The sequence below is a fragment of the Amblyomma maculatum genome, chromosome 4, assembly GCF_055883805.1.
Source record: "Amblyomma maculatum isolate TAMU_Amacu chromosome 4, ASM5588380v1, whole genome shotgun sequence".
NCBI lineage: Eukaryota > Metazoa > Arthropoda > Arachnida > Ixodida > Ixodidae > Amblyomma > Amblyomma maculatum.
Window position 1 is genome coordinate 53983985 of NC_139347.1, and position 19877 is coordinate 54003861.

General features: G+C 43.9%; 1 protein-coding gene and 1 long non-coding RNA gene across 7 annotated transcripts in view; one reads left to right on the forward strand and one right to left on the reverse strand.

Annotated features, from left to right (window-relative positions):
- LOC146191056 (uncharacterized) overlaps window positions 1-19877 on the forward strand; it is an 87761-nt gene that overhangs the window by 44554 nt on the left and 23330 nt on the right. For all 6 annotated transcript variants that reach the window (XM_084601493.1, XM_084601494.1, XM_084601496.1 and 3 more), the window contains 3 exons: window positions 4124-4144; window positions 5119-5312; window positions 11390-11679. In XM_084601493.1, the coding sequence (XP_084457619.1) occupies window positions 4124-4144; window positions 5119-5312; window positions 11390-11679 (505 nt within the window). The remainder of the gene's footprint in view (window positions 1-4123; window positions 4145-5118; window positions 5313-11389; window positions 11680-19877) is intronic.
- Window positions 1-19877, reverse strand: part of LOC146191057 (uncharacterized) — a 63998-nt gene that overhangs the window by 6895 nt on the left and 37226 nt on the right. The window lies entirely within an intron of this gene.

The window sequence follows — 19877 nt, forward strand, 5'->3', positions numbered from 1 at the left end:
AATGCAGTAACATCACAGCATTCCGACGTTTTTGCATTTCGCCTGCATTATAATGAGGTGGTCGCTACTGAAATTGATACCGCGGCCTGAGCTCAGCAGTCGAACGCCAAAACCCTGAGCCACTGCGGCGTGTTCCGTTCATCGTGCAGATTGTGTACAAGTGGCTTCAGGGGTCAAATTCCTTCCAAAGTGTTCTGCCTTCCTGCGCACGAAGCTGATCGTGTGGCTACGCAACAAAATTGGGCAGAAGCTAAAAGGGATTCCAAGAGTATATCAGAGTAATTCAGCAGTAAAAGACGTTTAAGGAACCTCTTAGAACGCCTGTCAGGCGTTGCATAGAGTAAGGATGGATCAATAAGAAAAATCACAGAGCCTCTTAAATTATTAACTTACACACTTGCCGCCGTAGCAGCCATAATATCAAGCATACGTTCGCACGAGCAGAAAGCGGAAGTCAGGAAAATGAGATTCGAGGATTGGTATAGAGGAGACAGGTGGATGTTCTTGCAAAGCGAGAAGGGAAATGAACGTAAGGTTTTGTTAATGTTCTGCCTGTTAGTGGCAGTGTCATCGTCCAGATATATGCGCGAAACGAGTAGCTATCTATGGAAGCAGGCAGTGCAATCACTTTCAGCGAGTTTATATCCACGAGAGAAGCTCGGTGCGAAATTCGTTTTGAAGGACGTCGGAGAAACATGAAGAAAACAAAGAATGCGTGCGCAGCCAATGTATTCGCCATTCATACGCAAGTTGAATCCCAGTAAAGAAAAGGAAACAGCAAGTGTGAAGCAATTTAAACTGCAGAGAGAGAGAGAGAGAGAAAGAGAGAAGGTTATAGAGCTGTACTTAAGGCCGGGAAAACAAGTAAAAAGAAAAATCGTGCTATTTAGTGCAAATAAATTATGAAGACGGACTTTTAGAGTGGAAGAATATTTTCTGAGAGGGTTCCTTTGAGATAACATGTTGATGTGGCAGAAAACGTAATGAACATAATTTTCTGAGCTGGTACAGGGGCAGGTGCGAGCTTAGTCAGCCAAAGCGCCAAAGCCCTGCCAAAGTGCCGAATTTCGGGGATTGTTCTCAAAACATGAGCGTGTAAGCTGACAAAATCACTTTACAGTGGGCTGTATATTCGTGGCGTAAAAATTAAAAAAATAGGCAGGCGCAATTTCAGCGCGCTGTTATCTATTCCCCCCAAGCTTCCTGTTACTGTCTTCATATATATGACCTATACTTTCCTTTCGAAAGGTCCGGCAGGAAATAAACCAATATCCGTAAATTATCCCTAATTTAGAGCGCTAGCTAAAATCCATTTCAGCAATTTTGCTAGCGAAGTATCATAATTAGAGCCCGTAGAATAGGTGTTAATCCACACGGTTGCAAACTGAATAACCTAACTCACGAACAGACGGGGTGGACAATTATCACTGAGATTTTTATTGTCATTGATAAAGAAAAAAAAAGTACGAAGTACCGAGCATCGAATAAAATGCGTCGCAAGCCGACCTACGCACGCGAGTTTGTTATCTGCTCCTGTACGTTGAAGATATCGGAAATTTTGGCAAAGCGCCTGACCGCACCAACGCCATGACCGATAGCAAGCGTGTGTCGGAACCGGATATCGCCGCAACCTTTCTCTTGTGGAGTGCCTTGGCGACCTAAGATTTGGCCTCCTTAATTAAGAGGTTAACTAACGAATCTGCTTGATGTATAGTTGACGATATGGCTTCTTGCGCAGCCGTTTAGATTCATTTACGTTGAAGCTGAGAATGCGCCGAATGTTGTATTGCTGCTGGTCTTGTTTCTACTATCGACGGCTGGCTAATTGCATCGAATTTTCGATGGGACCGTTTGCATAATTCGTCTTACATATAAGCTGTTTCCATGGGGGAAGCTATGCCACATTCGGGAATAATCAGCTTAAGCTCTTCACTGAGATTTTGTATAATACACGTTAGTTTAGATAAGAACTTCTTTAAAATTTGGTTTGGTTTGGTTTGGTTTGGTTTGTGGGGTTTAACGTCCCAAAGCGACTCAGTCTGTCAGAGACGCCGTAGTGGAGGACTCCGGAAATTTCGACCACCTGGGGTTCTTCAACGTGCACTGACATCGCACAGCACACGGTCACCTTGCTTTTCGCCTCCATCGAAAAGCGGCCGCCGAGGCCGGGATTCGATCCCGCGTCCTTGGGAACAGTAGTCGAGCGCCGTAACCACTGCGCCACCCCGGCGGGATTCTTTAAAACTTGGTCTTGTACGTAACGTTACCCATGCGTCAGTAGAAAACTAACTTCTTAATTGTGAGGGTAAATAAATCTCGATTGAAATGAAGCAAAATTCGTGACAAGCGCGAGAAAGGCTCTGTTTTCGTTTGCCTCTTCCTCGCCTTGTGTTCGACTTGTTCGTTTGCTAACAGAATGGGACCTTTTCAGAAATAGAGCCCACGTTAATTCGACATTTCTTCCGAGTTCTCTTGAGAGTAGTTGTGGGAAGCCTCTCGGTGAAGAACGCAGAGATGTAGTAACAATGCAAAGCGCTTCTTTGGAGATTAAGTACGGCGAATACCAAAATTCTGCGAGAGGAAGAACGGGAGAAGAGGCGTCTCACCAAACATAATTAGACAGATGGATTTATTGAAAGGAAAAGTCAGAGAGGTTGGCCGGAATAATTCAAATCTGGCCTGCTACTCTGCACTGGGGAAGGGGAAGGAGACAAGAAAGAAGATCATGATGGGTGACGATGTGGGAGAAGGCATATGAAATACATATACAGGCACAGTAGCTTGCTTTACTAGCGCGAATCAAGTCCGCTGGCGCACAAAAAACGGCAAAGAGCACGCACTGCCTGGATACCCTTCCCCTTCCCCTTGTCCTGCCAAGCGCCCAGTAGCAGTTCCTCAAACAGAGACCTCTTGTCCAAACGCTTCAAGGAAGCGGCTAGCACACTTCTTTCGCACGCATAATGTCGCCATACCTACACGCATATTACAACTTCATGTCGTATTATCGGCAGCCCTTATCAGAACAAGTGTTTAAAATTTGTTTTGTATTTCACTGCTCAGAAGCTCCACAGGAGAGCTCTGAAAAACAATGCTTGCATAATATATATGCGTTTCGTGGCGAAAATGGAGCATAAATATTTAAATGGTGGCACTCTAAAATATATAGAGGGTTTTTATGAGTTGGTAACTATCCAGTGCTGACGAACATCGAAAAAAGAAATGCTTATCACGTTAACTAGTAAGAGTTTTTCGAATTTGTAATAGTTGACGTTTAAGCTATTGCAGTTAGGCACCGAGTTTTGTATCTAGTGATTTTTAGCTGTTAGTAATATTCTCACCATTTTTTTTTCTTCATTTCGAAAACGTCTACGGAGCAACAAATGTTGGGGTTCGCACGCACGTGTTTTCGGCGCTCACTAAGAGCCTTCCATTTCACGGCACTCCTCGGCGCACGGATCACATGTATGACCTCTCTCCCAAAAAGGAACGAAGAGGTGCACCTCAGAGTAGGAGAGACAGACAAGCCATAGCTTCCTTTGACAAGCATGGCATAAAGCTTGTTTAGTGGTGTGACGCGTCGCGGTGGGCTTTTTTTTTTTTTTTTTTTTTTTTTCCACAAGCGCCAAGGAACCGAGCTTTTCGACATAAGAGTGCTCGGCGAGCGAAATGTCTTGAGCCGCAGCGTCAAAGAAAATCGTGCCTTCAAAAATGAGAGAGAATTAAATGGCTATCACAATTGGCCGACTACCAATTTACAATTTCAATGAAGCGCCTAAACTGTAATAGTTTAATCTTAACATATAAATTAGTTAACCCACCTATATGTTAGCGTGGTTCACCTGGTTTTCATTTTTTTATGTCTGGCAACACTGTTATTGCTGTGCTAAGCCATCTCTATTGCTCAAGAAGCCTGTTTTTCTTTTCTAAGAATTTCGGTTCACGAAAATGTGTGCTACTTTGCCGCTGATTGAGTAAAGGAACAATCACGCCATTTTTTCTACTGCTTACCTATGGCGATCGCCCACATTTATTGCCACTTTCTTTCGTCTTTTGCCGAACGATAATAATTTTGAGTCTGAACTCATTGGTCTTTATTGTTCTTTTCTTTCTCTCTCTCCTTTAGGAAAAAAAGGACCTGTTGGAGGTATGTTGAACCTTTTCCGCCTGTCCGTTTTGGAGTTCAGGTGATTCTGACGAAGATTAACACAGAAACAACTTGAGCGTAATAGACAGAAACAGTTTTTCATAGAACAGGAACATGGCACAGGTTCGACTCCCTTGAACTGCAAAGTCTTACAAACTCCGCCAGACAAAAAAAGAATTCACACCCTCCTTCATCAAGAGGAGGAGGAGGAGGAGGTTACAAGGGATGAAAAGGCGCAGTATAAGTGTACCTTGTCGTCTTTCTAGACGCTTGAACAGCTCCGTGAGGAAAAGTGGTAAGGGAACCCATAGTAAATGTTTCGCTGATCGTTGAAAACCTCAACTGCGACGTGAGGGAAAGAAGGAAAAGTGCCAGTTCTGCGCCTTAACTTCTCTGAAGCTGCACAAAAATTGTAGATGTGCGGACATGCCGGTGTGGTGAGAACATTGGTTGGTTTGGTTTGGTTCGTGGGGTTCCCAAAGCGACTCAGGCTATGAGAGACGCCGTAGTGGAGGACTCCGGAAATTTCGACCACCTGGGGTTCTTTAACAATGGTTTGAACATTGGTTTGAACACTGGCAGGAAAGGTATTCTTATCGCATATTTGATAGGAATGCGCGCGAAACTTTTTTTTTTTGGGGGGGGGGGCATCATCTTTACGAGCAAGGAAAGCTCAGATCTAATAAATTGTAGCAGCAAGGGAGATCGATGAAACCGCCTGACGCTTTGCCAGGTAACAAAAAGAAAAAAGATTGCTATGATCTTACGCGATACTGAAACTCCGGTCGTCACGTTCAACCTGACCGTCAGTGTCCCCTCATGAGCAATATCTCCGTGCGCGCTGAAATGTGCACGGAAGAGCACTGCATTACGCGCCTTGCGAGAGCACTGCCGGCCTGGGCGCGCAGTTCAGCGCGTGGCATTCAGCGCAGTGTTGTGGCGGCCCCTGGCGGCTGCCGTCGTGGTCACCGCAGGTTCGTCGGCATCGCTGCCCAACCCGGAGCCCGGCACGTGCCTGCCCAGCAAGCAGCTGGTCGAGTTCCCCAAACCGACCGACCCGAGCATCATCCTGTGGCCGCCCTGCACGCGGATACCACGATGCGGCGGCTGCTGCCCCAGCACCATTCTCAAATGCGCGCCCACCAAGACAAGCAACGTTACCTTCAAGGTAATCTGTTTATAACGACTATGTTCAGCTTCCCTATTCGGTTTCAGGCTATAGGTTGGCGTTTAACTAGACAGAAATGTCGTCCAACCACAGATTGCGCTTGTTAACTATAGTTTCGATATGTTCACCGCTAACAAACACACATTTATATCGTCTGCGTAAGGTATTATTTCAGGATTGTTTGGAATATTGACAATGTCATCGATATGTAAGAGGAAAAGGACTGGTCCCCAAAACGGCGCACTGTGGTAAGCCAGTACGTACTATACCGTATTCCGACATAATACCATCGACAACGATGCATTTCTTCCGCGATTCAAAGTACCTATAGTTATTAGCTGAAGTGAAGTACGTAATGCTGCTTAGCAATATTTTGTGATGAACGGAGTCAAAACCTTTTTTTAAAGTCGAGGAATAAACCGAGTGTAACTAATTTATTTTCAAAATTATTTAGTAGCTTGTCTTTTATATTTATACAAGCAGATTCTGTCGATTTTCCTTTTTAAAAGCCATGCGGCGCATTGACAATGACCGATGTTTTGAAAAGAGAATTTACCGAGGGACCGTTAACCTCTTCGGCAATTTTCAAAACCCAGACAAAACAGGTATTGGACGGTAGTTGAATTCACTCAGAGCACCCTTTGTGTATAACAGATATTCTTGCAATTTTTAGCTGTTGAGGAAATACCTTCTTTTAGCATTAAATTACAGATGTACGAAAAAACCGGGGTTATAACACGACGCACTGTTTTCATAATTTGGTATTTGATATGGTAGTCTATAATCCAGCAGCAGAGGTATCTTTAAAGTGCATTATTATACAAGAGTTGTTTGAGTTAAAAATACTGTACGCGCTTGATAGCAAGTGAGATATGATAACGGGTCAATTCTAATTCTGGTACCTTGCGAATGCATAGAAATTGTTAATTGAATTTGTAACATCTTTGCAGCTTTGCAGGAGTAACATCTTTGCAGCTTTGGTCATCAATTCGAGTCTCATAGATAACGGTTTTTGATTTTTTTTTTTTTTTTTTTGCTCAGTAACTTACTGAACGTTTTATAATTCTTTTCTGAGTTGTGTTCGTTGCTAAAATCTTTCTGGTTGTAACCTCGCTTTGCTTTCTTAAGTCTGCGGTAAGCTAGTTTCACATCTTTTTTTAAACCTCTGCAGAATATTTATGTCCTTGTTATCTAAAAGACGAGCGAACAACTAGTTCGTCTGTTGTATTCACTTATACAGTTTATGCTAAGCTGTAAGCTGTATCCGGTAAGCTGTCTAAGGAGACGAAAGATTTGATTAAGAAACGGCAGAGTATGAAAGCTTCCAATCCAACAGACCAGATCGAATTGGCCGAGATATCAAAGCTAATCAATAAGCGCAAGGTGGCCGATATAAGGAAGTACAACATGGAGAAAATTGAGCATGCTGTAAAGAACGGGGGAAGCCTTAAAGCGGTAAAGAAGAAATTGGGCATAGGCAAAAACCAGATGTATGCGATAAGGCACAAGGCGGGCAACGTCATCACTGATATGGAAAAGATAGTCAAAGCAGACGAGGAGTTCTATGCAGATCTCTACAGTAGCCAAAGTAGTCAGGACCATAATGAGATTGGCGGTAGGGAAAAACAGTCAGACGTTCCACCAGTGACGAAGGACGAGGTCAAGAAAGCACTAGAAACTATGAAAAGGGGGAAATCAGCTGGAGAGGATCAGATAACTACAGATTTGCTGAAGGACGGGGGGGGATATCGTGCTAGAAAAACTGGCCACCCTGTATACGCAGTGCCTGGTGTCATCGACGGTACCGGAAGCATGGAAGAATGCAAACATTATCCTCATTCACAAGAAAGGGGACTCTAAGGACCTTAAAAATTACAGACCAATCAGCTTACTGTCTGTTACGTATAAGGTATTTACTAAAGTAATCGCTAATAGAATCAGGACAACCTTAGACTTCAATCAAGCAAAGGATCAAGCAGGGTTTCGGAAACGGTACTCTACTATCGATCATATCCATACCATCAATCAGGTGATAGAAAAATGCTCGGAATATAACCAGCCCTTATACATAGCATTCATTGATTACGAAAAAGCATTTGACTCAGTTGAAACCTCGGCGGTGATGCAGGCATTGCGAAATCAGGGGGTAGACGAGCCGTACGTGAAAGTGCTGGAAGATATATATAGTGGCTGCACAGCAACCATAGTTCTACATAAAGAAAGCAACAAAATTCCCATAAAGAAAGGTGTTAGGCAAGGAGACACAATCTCCCCAGTACTATTCACAGCTTGTTTAGAGGAAGTATTCAGAGACTTGGAATGGGAGCAGTTAGGGATAAGGGTAGATGGAGAATACCTCAGTAATCTGCGATTTGCTGATGACATTGCCTTGCTAAGCAACTCGGGGGATGAACTGCAAATAATGATTGATGACCTAGACAGGAAAAGTAGAAAGGTAGGCTTGAAAATCAATATGCAGAAGACTAAGGTAATGTTCAACAGCCTCGGGAAGGAACAGGAGTTTACATTAGGTAGCGAAATACTGGAAGTAGTAGGCGAATATATCTACTTAGGACAGGTAGTAACCGCAGATCCGGACCATGAAAAAGAAATAACAAAAAGAATAAGATTGGGATGAAGCGCATTTGGCAAGCACTCGCAGATTATGACTAGCAGCTCACCGGTATCGCTCAAGAGGAAAGTATACAACAGTTGCATCTTGCCTGTACTCACCTATGGGGCTGAAACGTGGAGGCTAACCAAGAGAGTTCTACTTAAGTTGAGGACAACCCAGAGAGCTATGGAACGAAAAATGGTAGGGGTAACATTAAGAGATAGAAAGCGTGCAGAGTGGGTCAGAGAAATAACTCAAGTTTCCGACATTCTAGTGGAAATTAAGAAGAAGAAATGGACATGGGCAGGACATGTAGTGCGAAGAGAGGATAACCGATGGTCGCTGAGGGTAACCAACTGGATTCCAAGGGAAGGAAAGCGTAGCAGGGGGCGGCAGAAAGTTAGGTGGGCGGATGAGATTAAGAAGTTCGCAGGGGTCAAGTGGATGCAGCTAGCACAGAACCGGGTTAAGTGGAGAAATATGGGAGAGGCCTTCGCCCTGCAGTGGGTATAATCAGGCTGATGGTGATGATGATGATGATAATACAGTTTATGTATGCAAAGTTTTTTTTTGTTTTTTCTTTTTGTTCTTTCTCGAACGTAGTAGACAAGCGGAAACGCAATGTTGTGTTAGTTTTGCACTTTTTTGTTAAAGATTTTATATGCTTCATTCGGATATTTTTTGTTATATACAGCTTCCAAGGTCAGTGTCGAGTGCAAGGCTGAGAAATGTATTGATAGTTTCGGTATTGATTTTTTTATACATGTGAGCGTAATTTACCACAGACGTTCTCTTGTGGTAGGGTGAAATAATAACGAAACGGAGGATGGTCACTGACCATCACAGGAAATTACACTAGATTTCACTTCTTCAATAGTTGTACATGTGGTTGGCTTCACTCTCGTGGACAAATTAACATTTCTGCAACTGTAACTGAGCATTAATTTTTTTTTTTAAATTTCTAGAAGAAATACCGTCATTTTCTACATCAGTACTTAAATCTTCTGGCATGACAACAACCTTACTCGGCAGTATCAGGTCTTCAGATGTATTATCAATATATCTCAGAAAGTTATTTGCATTGCCTGATAGCGGACGGTACACCAGCACAAATATTATTCCACACAAATCGACAACCAGAATTTTGTAATCATCGTGAACTACAGCATATTTCTTCAGCAGAACAGGAGGCACACCTTGGCAAACATACAACACACCACCATCCTTCTTATCATTTCTTTGGAGGGATGCTTAAGAGTAATCTTCAATATTAGCAATATCTACCTGCTCATATGAACCAAGTTTCACTAAACGCTAACGCATTGAACTTGTACTTGAGAAACTTTATTTAGGTGTTGACATCGTCAACTTTGTTCCTTATTAAGCTCTGGGAGTTTGACCAAAACCGCGAAAATATTTTCGATTTTGAAGTTAGTGATTTTAAGGCATTGTTGAAGCCTTCAACAATATAATAACTAATATTTTGAGGCAGACTATCATGAAGAACTTCCATATAGTAGTTCAGCAAGTGTTGACTTGACTAGCTTTCCGAAGGCGGTCTAAGCAACTATCTCATCGTTTTGTGCGGCGTCATGTAGAAGGTGCATGTATTTTTTATAAATCAGCTTCGTTGGCGATACGCAGCTCCAGTTCACCAGGTGCCATTCGTACAATTACTTTGCCGTCTTTCTGCCATGTTAACAGATAACCCATCTCAGTGTCACGCATGCCTGCCAACTGTTGTGCCGAACTTAGTATGGCCTGTAGCTCACGTAACTCGTTTCCTGATCGAGAGCTGCCTGCTCCCTTGGCAGTAGCGATGAAACCGACTCATCGTCGAAGAGATCAACAAAGACGTCATTATACGCTACTTACAAGGCATTATTTTTAGCAATATCGGCACAGGTGCTGAGGACTACAAGCTAGACCACAACTGTAGTCGCACAGCGACGGCCGGGGAGACTACGACGCATCCCTCCCTCCTTGCGAGCGGCACGGCACCCGACGAACGCTCGTGAAGGTCTCGGTCTCCAGAGGCAGTGCGCTCGCTTGTATAGCCTGTAAAAGCCGTTGGCACTCAAATTGTTGGCACTGAAATGTGACGGCGGCCCTAGAGGTCCAATCAGCGAGCGCGCTAATCGCTCGCTTCAAATATGCCGCGGTGCGAAGGCGACTCTCCGCTAAGAGACTTGCGCCGCATCGTCTGGAATTCCGGGCATGATGAAAAAAGTTGTCCGCCGATGTTCCCTGGCAATGCGCCGCTGCTATGCGGAGCAGCACTGGAGCTTGCGAAGGGGGTGTTAGCAGGAGAAGTTTGACCTTCGTTCGAGCTCAATCCGGGCGGCTTGCCCGGGCACAACACAATTCAAGGCGTTCATTCTGGGGCGTGAGATTATAATACATGCTTATTTTGAGCTCCTTTGCGTCAAGCTATAAGAAAGTGGTTATTTCTTAGCTACTTTGCCACTTCTGTTTTGCCTTTTCTTTCCAGTGTTCCTTCGTTTTTCGCGAGACAAACTGGATTGAGGTGGGACGCCCACGCTTAGCCTTTGATGGAAGGTGATGGATGCCATCCATTTCTTTATTTTCGAGGAAGGGAGCACCAGTGATTGTCGCCGACTCTTCAAATTCGAGACCATGGATCTCCAAGCTATTTCGTCAACCGTATTGTTCTAGGCTACTGAGCTGTTCTTCAAGGAGCAACACTTCTTTTTCAGAGGCGACGTTTTCGACACGTTCAATGCGAGTGGCTATATTGAAGATAGCATGGTCTTTCTTAGTTTGTCTAGAACCTCATCATATTTGTTGGAAATGTGCTGCGCAGAAGTTTTCAGACCGCGCACAATTTGCTTTACTTCGAAAAGGGAATCAGTTTTCTCAATCAATGGAATAATGACACGCAGTTTTTCATGCTTGGCCTTTACTTCAGCGATTAGGTCCTGTTCACGCGCTACACCTAATCTAGTGGTCACATGACCATTGCAAACATTTCTGATTGCACTTCCGGTGACTAATTTGTTTGGATATGTGTGCCTTCGCTGTTAGTCCTGAGCAGTTGTAAATGTGGTAACTATTGTCACGCTCGGCGCATGTCATAATCAAGGCATTTTTTTTTTCAACCAGACGACAAAACAAGCAAGTGTGTCTGAACGAATCGCTGTTCGGTTACAACTGGCAGCTGCAGGAGCAAAAATGCGAATCTAACAGGGAAGCCACCAACCTGCAAGAAATATATAGGAGACATCTTTTTTAGGTTCTTGAATTAAGTGGGTTAGGCTGTTGCTGCTGCCAAGTGCAACTGTTGTATAACCGAGCAGATCCTACGACAATAACTCATTTGTCTCCATATAGCACTGCGGTATATACAAACTTTGTGCGTGATTGTACAGTGTGTTCATCACATTTTACTCAGACGTCCTGTTCAGCCTCGGTCACTAACGGTTTCGCCTGGTTATACCCGCAGGTGATCAAGGCCCAGTACCCGGAACCCGGCGCCAGCAAGTTTAACTTCGTGGGCCACGAGGTGGTGACGCTGGAGAAGCACGACAAGTGCAGCTGCGAGTGCAAGGAGCGGCCCAGCGACTGCAACGCGCTGCAGGAGTACACCGAGTGCCGCTGCGTGTGCCGCAACAACCACGAGATGGCGGCCTGCAACGGGGCCTCCATGGTGTGGGACCACAGGGACTGCCGCTGCAAGTGCCGCGACTACGCCGAGTGCTCCACGGGCTTCTACTTCAACACACGAACCTGCAGGTGAAGCTCTCTGCACCTGCAATTCCGAGCGTGCATAAATGGATGTGCAGAACAGGCAGTTGGGATTGTTGTTGCGCTTACATGGCATTTCCGTAGAACACTGAGAACACGCGAAGACGGAAATATACGCGAGAATGTATCTACCTACAATTTCTACCTAAAAAATTACAGAGGAGGAGGATGAGGGATGCCCCCGTTCCCCGTTTATCAGGAAATAAGCTTCAGTAACGGTTGTCATAGTCGATCTGTTGCTATGGCATGTACCCAAAGAGGTTATAAAAAACTGCTATACCGCAATGTCTGTCTCTCGCAATAAAACTTTAGTGTACCAGGTGTTCCAAGGAAGCCAACCGCTAACCTTTAAAAATATGCCTTTTGAGATACGAAAAGACCTCTGTGAAACAATCTAATCAGTGCTGGGGACCGCTGAAAATAGGGGAATAATTTTAACTATACTGATTACGTAATTTTCAATATTTAGCTGCAGTTGGGCGTCTGGTCGCGAGTAGAGATTTGTAGCCGAGTATTGTTAATAGCCATATCAATATTTAGAATTTCGAAAACGCAATTATCTACGGCACTGTGGCGAAAAAAAAAATGCTGTCTTGAGCCAAACAAAGCCCGCTTTCGAAAAAGCAGAACGGCTGGCTACAAATCTAATTTCAATCAGATATTTAACTTTAATAGTTGGATAGTTAATTTTTTAGGTAAGGTTTTAGGTACCGTCAAGTAAAGCTAGCCTATGCAATAGTCTTGTGAGCAGTATCCATCCAACTACCAAATTCTTATTTTCTGGTGTGGTTAAATACTGATAAATATATAACGCAATAGCGGCAAACAGTACGTGGGGTCCATGCAACCACTCTCGAAATTATAACCAATGATACGCTCTCATGCCTGCATCGAGTTCGCTTTTATCTTGTTACTGCTGGCAGTGCATGGCACACCAGGCACCATGTTGCTTGCTCTGGGTTGGAAGATTGGATTAAGAACCCTCACGTGAACCGAACACTGAAATCCATTTTCAAGAAAATGAGAAAATGCAAATATGTCTTATTCCTAAAGATTATATCTGTCGCTTACATAGGTTGCCTCAATTAGAGCTGATCGTGATTTAAAAGAAAATGTTATACACTATATTGAAATCAAGGAAAGTACCATGTGACATAGCTTCGTGCGCCCGAATGCGCCGAGGTTGCAGAGCTCTCTTTTGCCAACTGATAATTCACTAACAGATTCGTTTCGTGTGCGTTGCCTGCCACAAAGACTGATGCAGCAACTTTTCATAGAAGTACTGTCTTTGACCAAAGTAACTGGGCTGCATCGCCTAGTGCAGTCCGAGCAGCTTTCTGAATTATCAAAAAAAGGTCCGAAAGATGAGAAGAGTTCTGCTTACATGGCAGACATTTACAGCTTCGGGAGTGCCATAAATGCGGCACTGTAGGACTCGAAAGCAGGCCATTCACCCTTGTTTCACCCATTCACCCTTTCTATCTGGCCGATAACTCCGAGTTGAGAATGAGAAAAGAGGATGTAGCCACACAGCGCAACATGCTCATAGCCACCCATTTCACGACGCGTGCCCTCAAAATGGCGTCTAAGCCATCATAATGCACCATGGAGACTGTCCCAAAGCCTTCAGATTGCAGGGACCAAGAGTGCAGAGACTGCTGTCCAACCAATGCAGTGTCCAACCAAAGGCTTGGCTATAGCTAATCCGGGGTATGATACGCCTTCTGGGGAACATTTGCAGGATGATAGCAGCGCTCCTATGCAGCACTCTAAGATCTTGGTTTCCTTCGCGTGACGCTCCCAGAGGGAATATGCATGCCAGTAACTAGCTGTGCCCATCCAGCCACTCTGAGTGCTTCGCGAAGATAAGCCACCTAAAGCCGCACCCCAAACGGACTGACGACCGGCGCAACAAGTGCGACCACCGTGAAGCGAACTTAAATTCAGTACGCTCTTTGGCACACCTTGATAACCACACAGGTTGGCGCCCGTTCGACTACTGTGAAAATATTTTTTCACACATTGGCAATCTGTAGGTTCACCTTCGTACCCACACGGGCGAGCATCCATATGACTGCGACCACTGCGTTATGAGCTTCGCTTGAAACAGCACTTTGTAGTACACCTTCGTACCCAGATGGAACAGCGTCCATATAAATTTGACTACTGCGGGAGAACCTTTGCTCGCAAGGCCAGCTGAGAAACACTTCGTATCCACACAGGAGACCAACAATAAAAATTTAATGTACCACTGCAGGAGTAGCTTGGCTCGTAAGGTCATCCTTGAGAAACAATGTGCCGTGGCTGCCGGTATAGTCTTCGAACAGATTACACGGTCAGAAAACACGAGTGCGAATGTAAAAGCAAGCAAGTGGAGGTGAACATCCGAAGTAACAGTGACCCTCTAGCCTGATAACCGGGAAACGCGTTACGACGTGCGTCAATGTAAAACAGGGGAATACTAATACTATCACCATTATGCCATCAGTACAGCAGATAAAAGATGGACGTTACCAAGCGGGATTCAAAACGTTGCCGGTGAAAATGCATCACGCGCCGTAAAAGAGCGCTGTTAACTTCCGCTGACGTTTCTTGAAACCAGCAGCAACGGGTTTTGTCGTGGGCTAAATTCCGCGGGCTTTCATTTCCCCCCTATTATCGCTACACTATGGCTACGCTGACAGCGACCGATTAACGAGGGGGTGTGACGGCGCCCTCTCCAAGCAAGAAACTTTTTTTATGGGAAAAACACTTTTTTTTTCGGCGCTGAGAGACATACATATATTGCGTAAGTAGGATGACCCTCCAACATCCAACTCCTATATAGTGATGCCCATCAATCCAGCATTCTACCAAGGAATCGCCTGGGTCGCACCATTTTGATATCGCTTGGCAACTTTCCTATTTACAACTGAGCGTTTAAAGAGGTGTGCAGTCAAAACTCGATTTAACGAAACCCGATTTAACGAAATTCTCAATTTAACGAACATATTACAATCCCCCGTCAGACGCCGATATGGTCCAATGTTTGGAGTAACTCGAAATAGCGAAATCAATTTCACTATCTGTCCTGATTTAGCGAACATTTTGTCGAAAAATAAAGGTCAAATGTTAGAATCGTGGTCTACTTTGTTGAAAACGCCCAAAAATCTATTGACTGCGAGTCAACGGTAACACCGTGGAGAAAGTTCGTCCCGCTTTTGCCGAACTGCGCGGCGCAAAACGGAAGATTTATTGATCCGAATTCAGGAGATTTTGCAAATAGTCAAAAGCCTGCCCATCGTCCCGGTGTCAGCAGCGGTGCCGCATGCCGACCCCGGGTTATGTTTTGGATGTCCTTGATCTGCTGTGACAGTCTGTCTGAGGAGCACACGAAAAATACGTGCAGTTCTCGCTTACAAACTACAAGCAAGCAACGAGCAGCGACTTCTTTGCTAGGAAAGAAGTGCGTAGTCGCTTGGCACCTTTCTTGCCGAGTGCCGACATACAATGCTTCTTTTCATATGCGCTAGCTATTAGTGACGGTCGTCTACGAAGGTCGCAATTTCAATGTAGCAACATAGCAAATAGTGGGAAATAGCTGCTATTACATTTCGAAAGACGTAACAATACAACTTTCCTGGTTCTTCGTATAAGTTGCGCTGTTGCGTCCTTTCAAAACGGAATTTCATTTTCATCCAATTTACGCTTCGCAAATATCATGCCATAGTACTTCCTTGACGGCGATACACCGTATAATAATCGATTTTATTAGATTAAGTGACCTAGGAATGTCTTTCTCGAGTTAACGAAGTTCCCGATTTAACGAAATAATACGCGGCTCCCCTCAACCTCGTTAAATCGAGTTTTAGCTGTATATTTCGAAAAAGGTAATTAATTACGTCGACTAAGTATTTAAATGGACAGAATAAGAAATTGTTAGCCAGTGTTTTGCATAATGTCTAACATTCACTTGATTTGAATATGGCAGAACATTTCATTGTTTCTTTTTTTAATTTGATACCATTTTCCACGCATTTTGCTGGACAGGAAAAAACAGTATGCTTTAGTCTACTTTCCTTTACGTATTAGAAAATTTAGTAGCCTTTAGCCTTGGGGTTTATTTGAATCCAATTCTCTTGAACACCTATCTTGTGCTTTTCTGCAAGCCGGAGTGCAAGCAGCCTTTAGATGAAAGTGCGATGAAAAACCGAAAATTTTGGAATAAGATATTTATCTTAGTGACCCTGTCTCCTACAGCCTGTCCGTAGACACTATTTGGACATAAGTATGATGGTATATGTGGGCATACCCTAGCGAAAAAACTGTATGAGTCACAATAACCTTATACAAATTTGTCATACTGAACTCATACTAAACTCATACAAATCTCATACAATCTCATATATTTCTCATATGTTGAATGATATTTGTATGAGATGATATGAGATTGGTATGAGTTTAGTATGAGAAATCTTTATGAGGTTATTGTGACTCATATGGTTTTTTCACTAGGGATATGGTTTACACAGGCGTTATAGGCAGAGAAATTATCCACGTGTGAAAATTAACACGTACATCTTCGTCAGACCGGAACAATTGTGTTTGGCTTATCAGTGTTGGTCAAGACGTACTCGCTCCCGTAAATTTATTTCCAAAAACCTTTTGCAGCCGTAAGTGGTAATTTTTTCTCTAATTTTTATAGCGTATTTCCTGCTGCGTGATTCTGTCCCTTCTATAACATGCAGTTTACTACGCATATTTAGTCAAATATTTAGTTATGCATATTTAGTGAGACTTCCTACTCAAATAAACACTAGAGCAATTCCACACTTTAACATCGCATACTGCTGAAACACCCAACTCAGATAACATTCATAACCGCATCAACGGCACCCTCCGTCAAAAATCACCTGACATCTCTGTTCCCTCCTCGTCCCAAACACCACCCCGATCCACTACCCATAAATTTCTTTCTCTGCAAGGTCGCGCTCACTTGAGTCGGACTCTTTCCCCCACCTCTGTTGTCAACGTATCTATAGCTTACAATGGCACCCATCAATCATATATATAAAAATTAACCCTTAAGTCTCTTTCAACAAACATGTTTTTATTTTTTTAGAAATTTCGGAAATTCCCGAAAATACCCAAGGCGAGCACCTCATTATCTACACTTTTCTTCTAGGCTTACCTGACCCCGACAAAGAAACACTTCTTTCTTATATCATTAAAAATTGGCTTGGAAACTTTCCCCAGAAAATAGAAATGGTGGACAACTGAGCTTTTCCAAAACCAGTTAAACCAGCTCTCCAAAACTTTCGTCTCCGTTACTTCGTGTGCTTGAAAACGATGGAGTGGTTCGGTTTGGTTTTTGGAGTTTGACGCCGGAAAGCGAGTCAGGCTATGAGGGACGCCGTAATATAGAGGGGTGCAGAAATTTCCACCACCTTTGACATGCACTGATACCGTAGTATACGGACGTCTTGGTTTTCGCCTCCATCGAAAACCGGCCGCTGCGGCCGGGATTCGATGCCACTTCCTTGACTCCAGCAGTCATGAGCGCTTAAAACTCAGCCGCCGCGGTGGAGGCCGTTAAACAGATGGTCCTGAACCACTTTCAGGGGCATCTAGATGCCATCGCCTTATTTCCTCACACTTTCATATCGACGCAAAATGGTTTACACATGCTCGAACATACGTAACTTACCCAGTCCAACAAACATAACTTGCCCATACATACCCAACTGATTTTCCTCTCCGCTTACCCGCCGTATCACTCCTCTCTAACCTCCGGATTGCATGCATCCTGCGCATGCAGCCGAGGACTTCAATGACGATCACCGTTGTGAGCCTAAATCCGTCACAACCCTGTTTTTTTTTTTTTTTTTTTTTTTTTTTTTTTTTTTTTTTACTCATACAGTGGTGTACGCAGATGCCTCATGCCTTTCAGACACTGGCACCGGCGCATAGGAAATCCATTCCCCGCACATTCCGGACCCAATGTGCCTCAGGTAGGGCCTTTTAGCAATCCTCCCAGCTCCACTACGCTTGAAATCACGCCAATCGTATACGCAACTCAAGCATTTCTGCGAATCTCCTCCACAAACAACCACGTGATAAGACCACTCTCTGCTCCATCTAAAACCGCACCATGCGTGTTAGCTTGCGCGATGATCTTGATGGGGCTCTTGTTGTCCTATACCCGGTCACGTTCACTCTAAAGCAGATCCCTGATTTACACAAAAGGAACGATTCCACAGCGCTAACAAATATGAACTCACGAATAGACACAGACAGGACAAGTTATTCCTGTCGCTGGTTATTCGGGGATCGCCGGAAATAAGCTGCGAAAGCAGGTCGACCGCGATTTTCATAACCGGGCACCGGTGAGCCCGCTCAAACAGACCCTGAAACAAGCACTGCAAGCTGCTGAGGAGAGATTTGAGCCGTCGTCCCGCGCTCCACTCCACTATCATTATCCCCCAAACCAGCGACATTCGCAAAATGCAGTCAAAATCTCCTCACTATACTCTGGCGTGCCTGTTCCTTTATCTGGAGAGCACTCCGGAGAGCCCGGGGTGTCATGTGAGTTGACATCTCAAGATTTAACTGCCTCTCCATCTACAAGAAATCTTGGACAATCCTTTTTTGTCTACCCTGCTGCCTTACAATACTCACACTTTCTGCACATTTCACCTCTCTCCTGGCGTACATGGCTGTAATCTTCACTGGAGGACCAGCTAGCCTTGGCACGACAGGCCGCCAATTTACTAGACGCTTAGTATGCGTCCTAAATAAAAGTTACTATACTTGCTCGCGCCGAGCATCGAAAGAACACGTGCACGCTAGCACTTTCACTTAAGGCTCATTTATTTATTTCAACTACCTGCAACGTACAGAGGCATTATTGTAGAAGGAATTGGCTTTTTAAGACTCATTTATTTCAACTGTGCTTGCAGAGCCAAAGAGGTGTTATTGTGAGAATTGGCTACACATAATATGATAACAAAATATTCATAATGTATTGGCAAGATAACATAACACACAAGAAGAAAAGGGTTTGCAACTAGTAGCTAGCATCAACCTAAAATTTTTCGGCATGTTATAGGGAATCGAACAAACTTATTCAATAATTTTTTTGCCTAAAAACTGATTCATTGTAGCCTTTTATGGCTGTGGTGACGTTTGTATTAGAGCGAAAGACTCATCTATTGGCAAAACCTCGAATTAGCGATTCTTCCCGCCAGTCAATTCAATCTCGCATTGTCCTCGCTGAAAGGAAGGGGTTTCCATACCCGTATTTCGTGTTTTGGCCTTCTCTAACCATTTAAAGCTCCATTTTAAGTTTTAGTGTCATTTTCCTAAGAATGCAAAGCTACGATAGTATTACTGATACTATTACTGATAGTATCGATAGTTGAATCACTGTCGAATTATCCATGGTAAACAGATTATCGATAGTGGTACTTTCGATAGCACTATCCATTCTACAAAATCAGCTGCGCATACTCACTGCAGCCTAAATAAACTTCGTTTCCCGAGTGTGCGGTATGGAGGTGACGGTAAAGGTAACTATAGCACGAATCTCGTTTTCACAGAATGCGCATCATTGCATGAGCTCTACCGACCACTGCAAAATTATCGACAGTCTTACTACTGACAGTGATACTATCGATTGCAATATTATCGACTCTGCTGTTCGATGTCTTTTTTTTTTTTCACTATCAATATTTAAAAAAAAGCTATCGATACTATCGACAGTCAATTTACAGATAGTTTTGCATCTCTAAATATCAGTGTCCCCTTCATTGTCATATGAAGCATTGCCATATACTTGCTGACACATCCAAAAGTATGAGGCTTTGGTGCTGTTCCCTTTTCACTTTTCTGGCGAAATCTACGGTTGGTTCTTCATTTTACTGCTTCGCCAACCCAACAAGACTTCCTACCGCAGGTGACAACTGCACTCGTCTTTACTTCTATACGCTGGAGCAAATTACCCAGGGCCAGCAACAGAAAATACATTCACGGAAGTCGCTCTTTCTTTTAGACTTTCAGAACGCTATCGCAGGCCTGCTTTCTGGAATGAAAGTAGCAGATGGAATAGCTCTTTGCACCAGCGACAGGCTGCAATCGCTATCGACTCCGTCCTTTTCCTTTTACAGTCAAAGAGCTCTGGCTGGAAGAAGCCATGTACTTGTAGACCC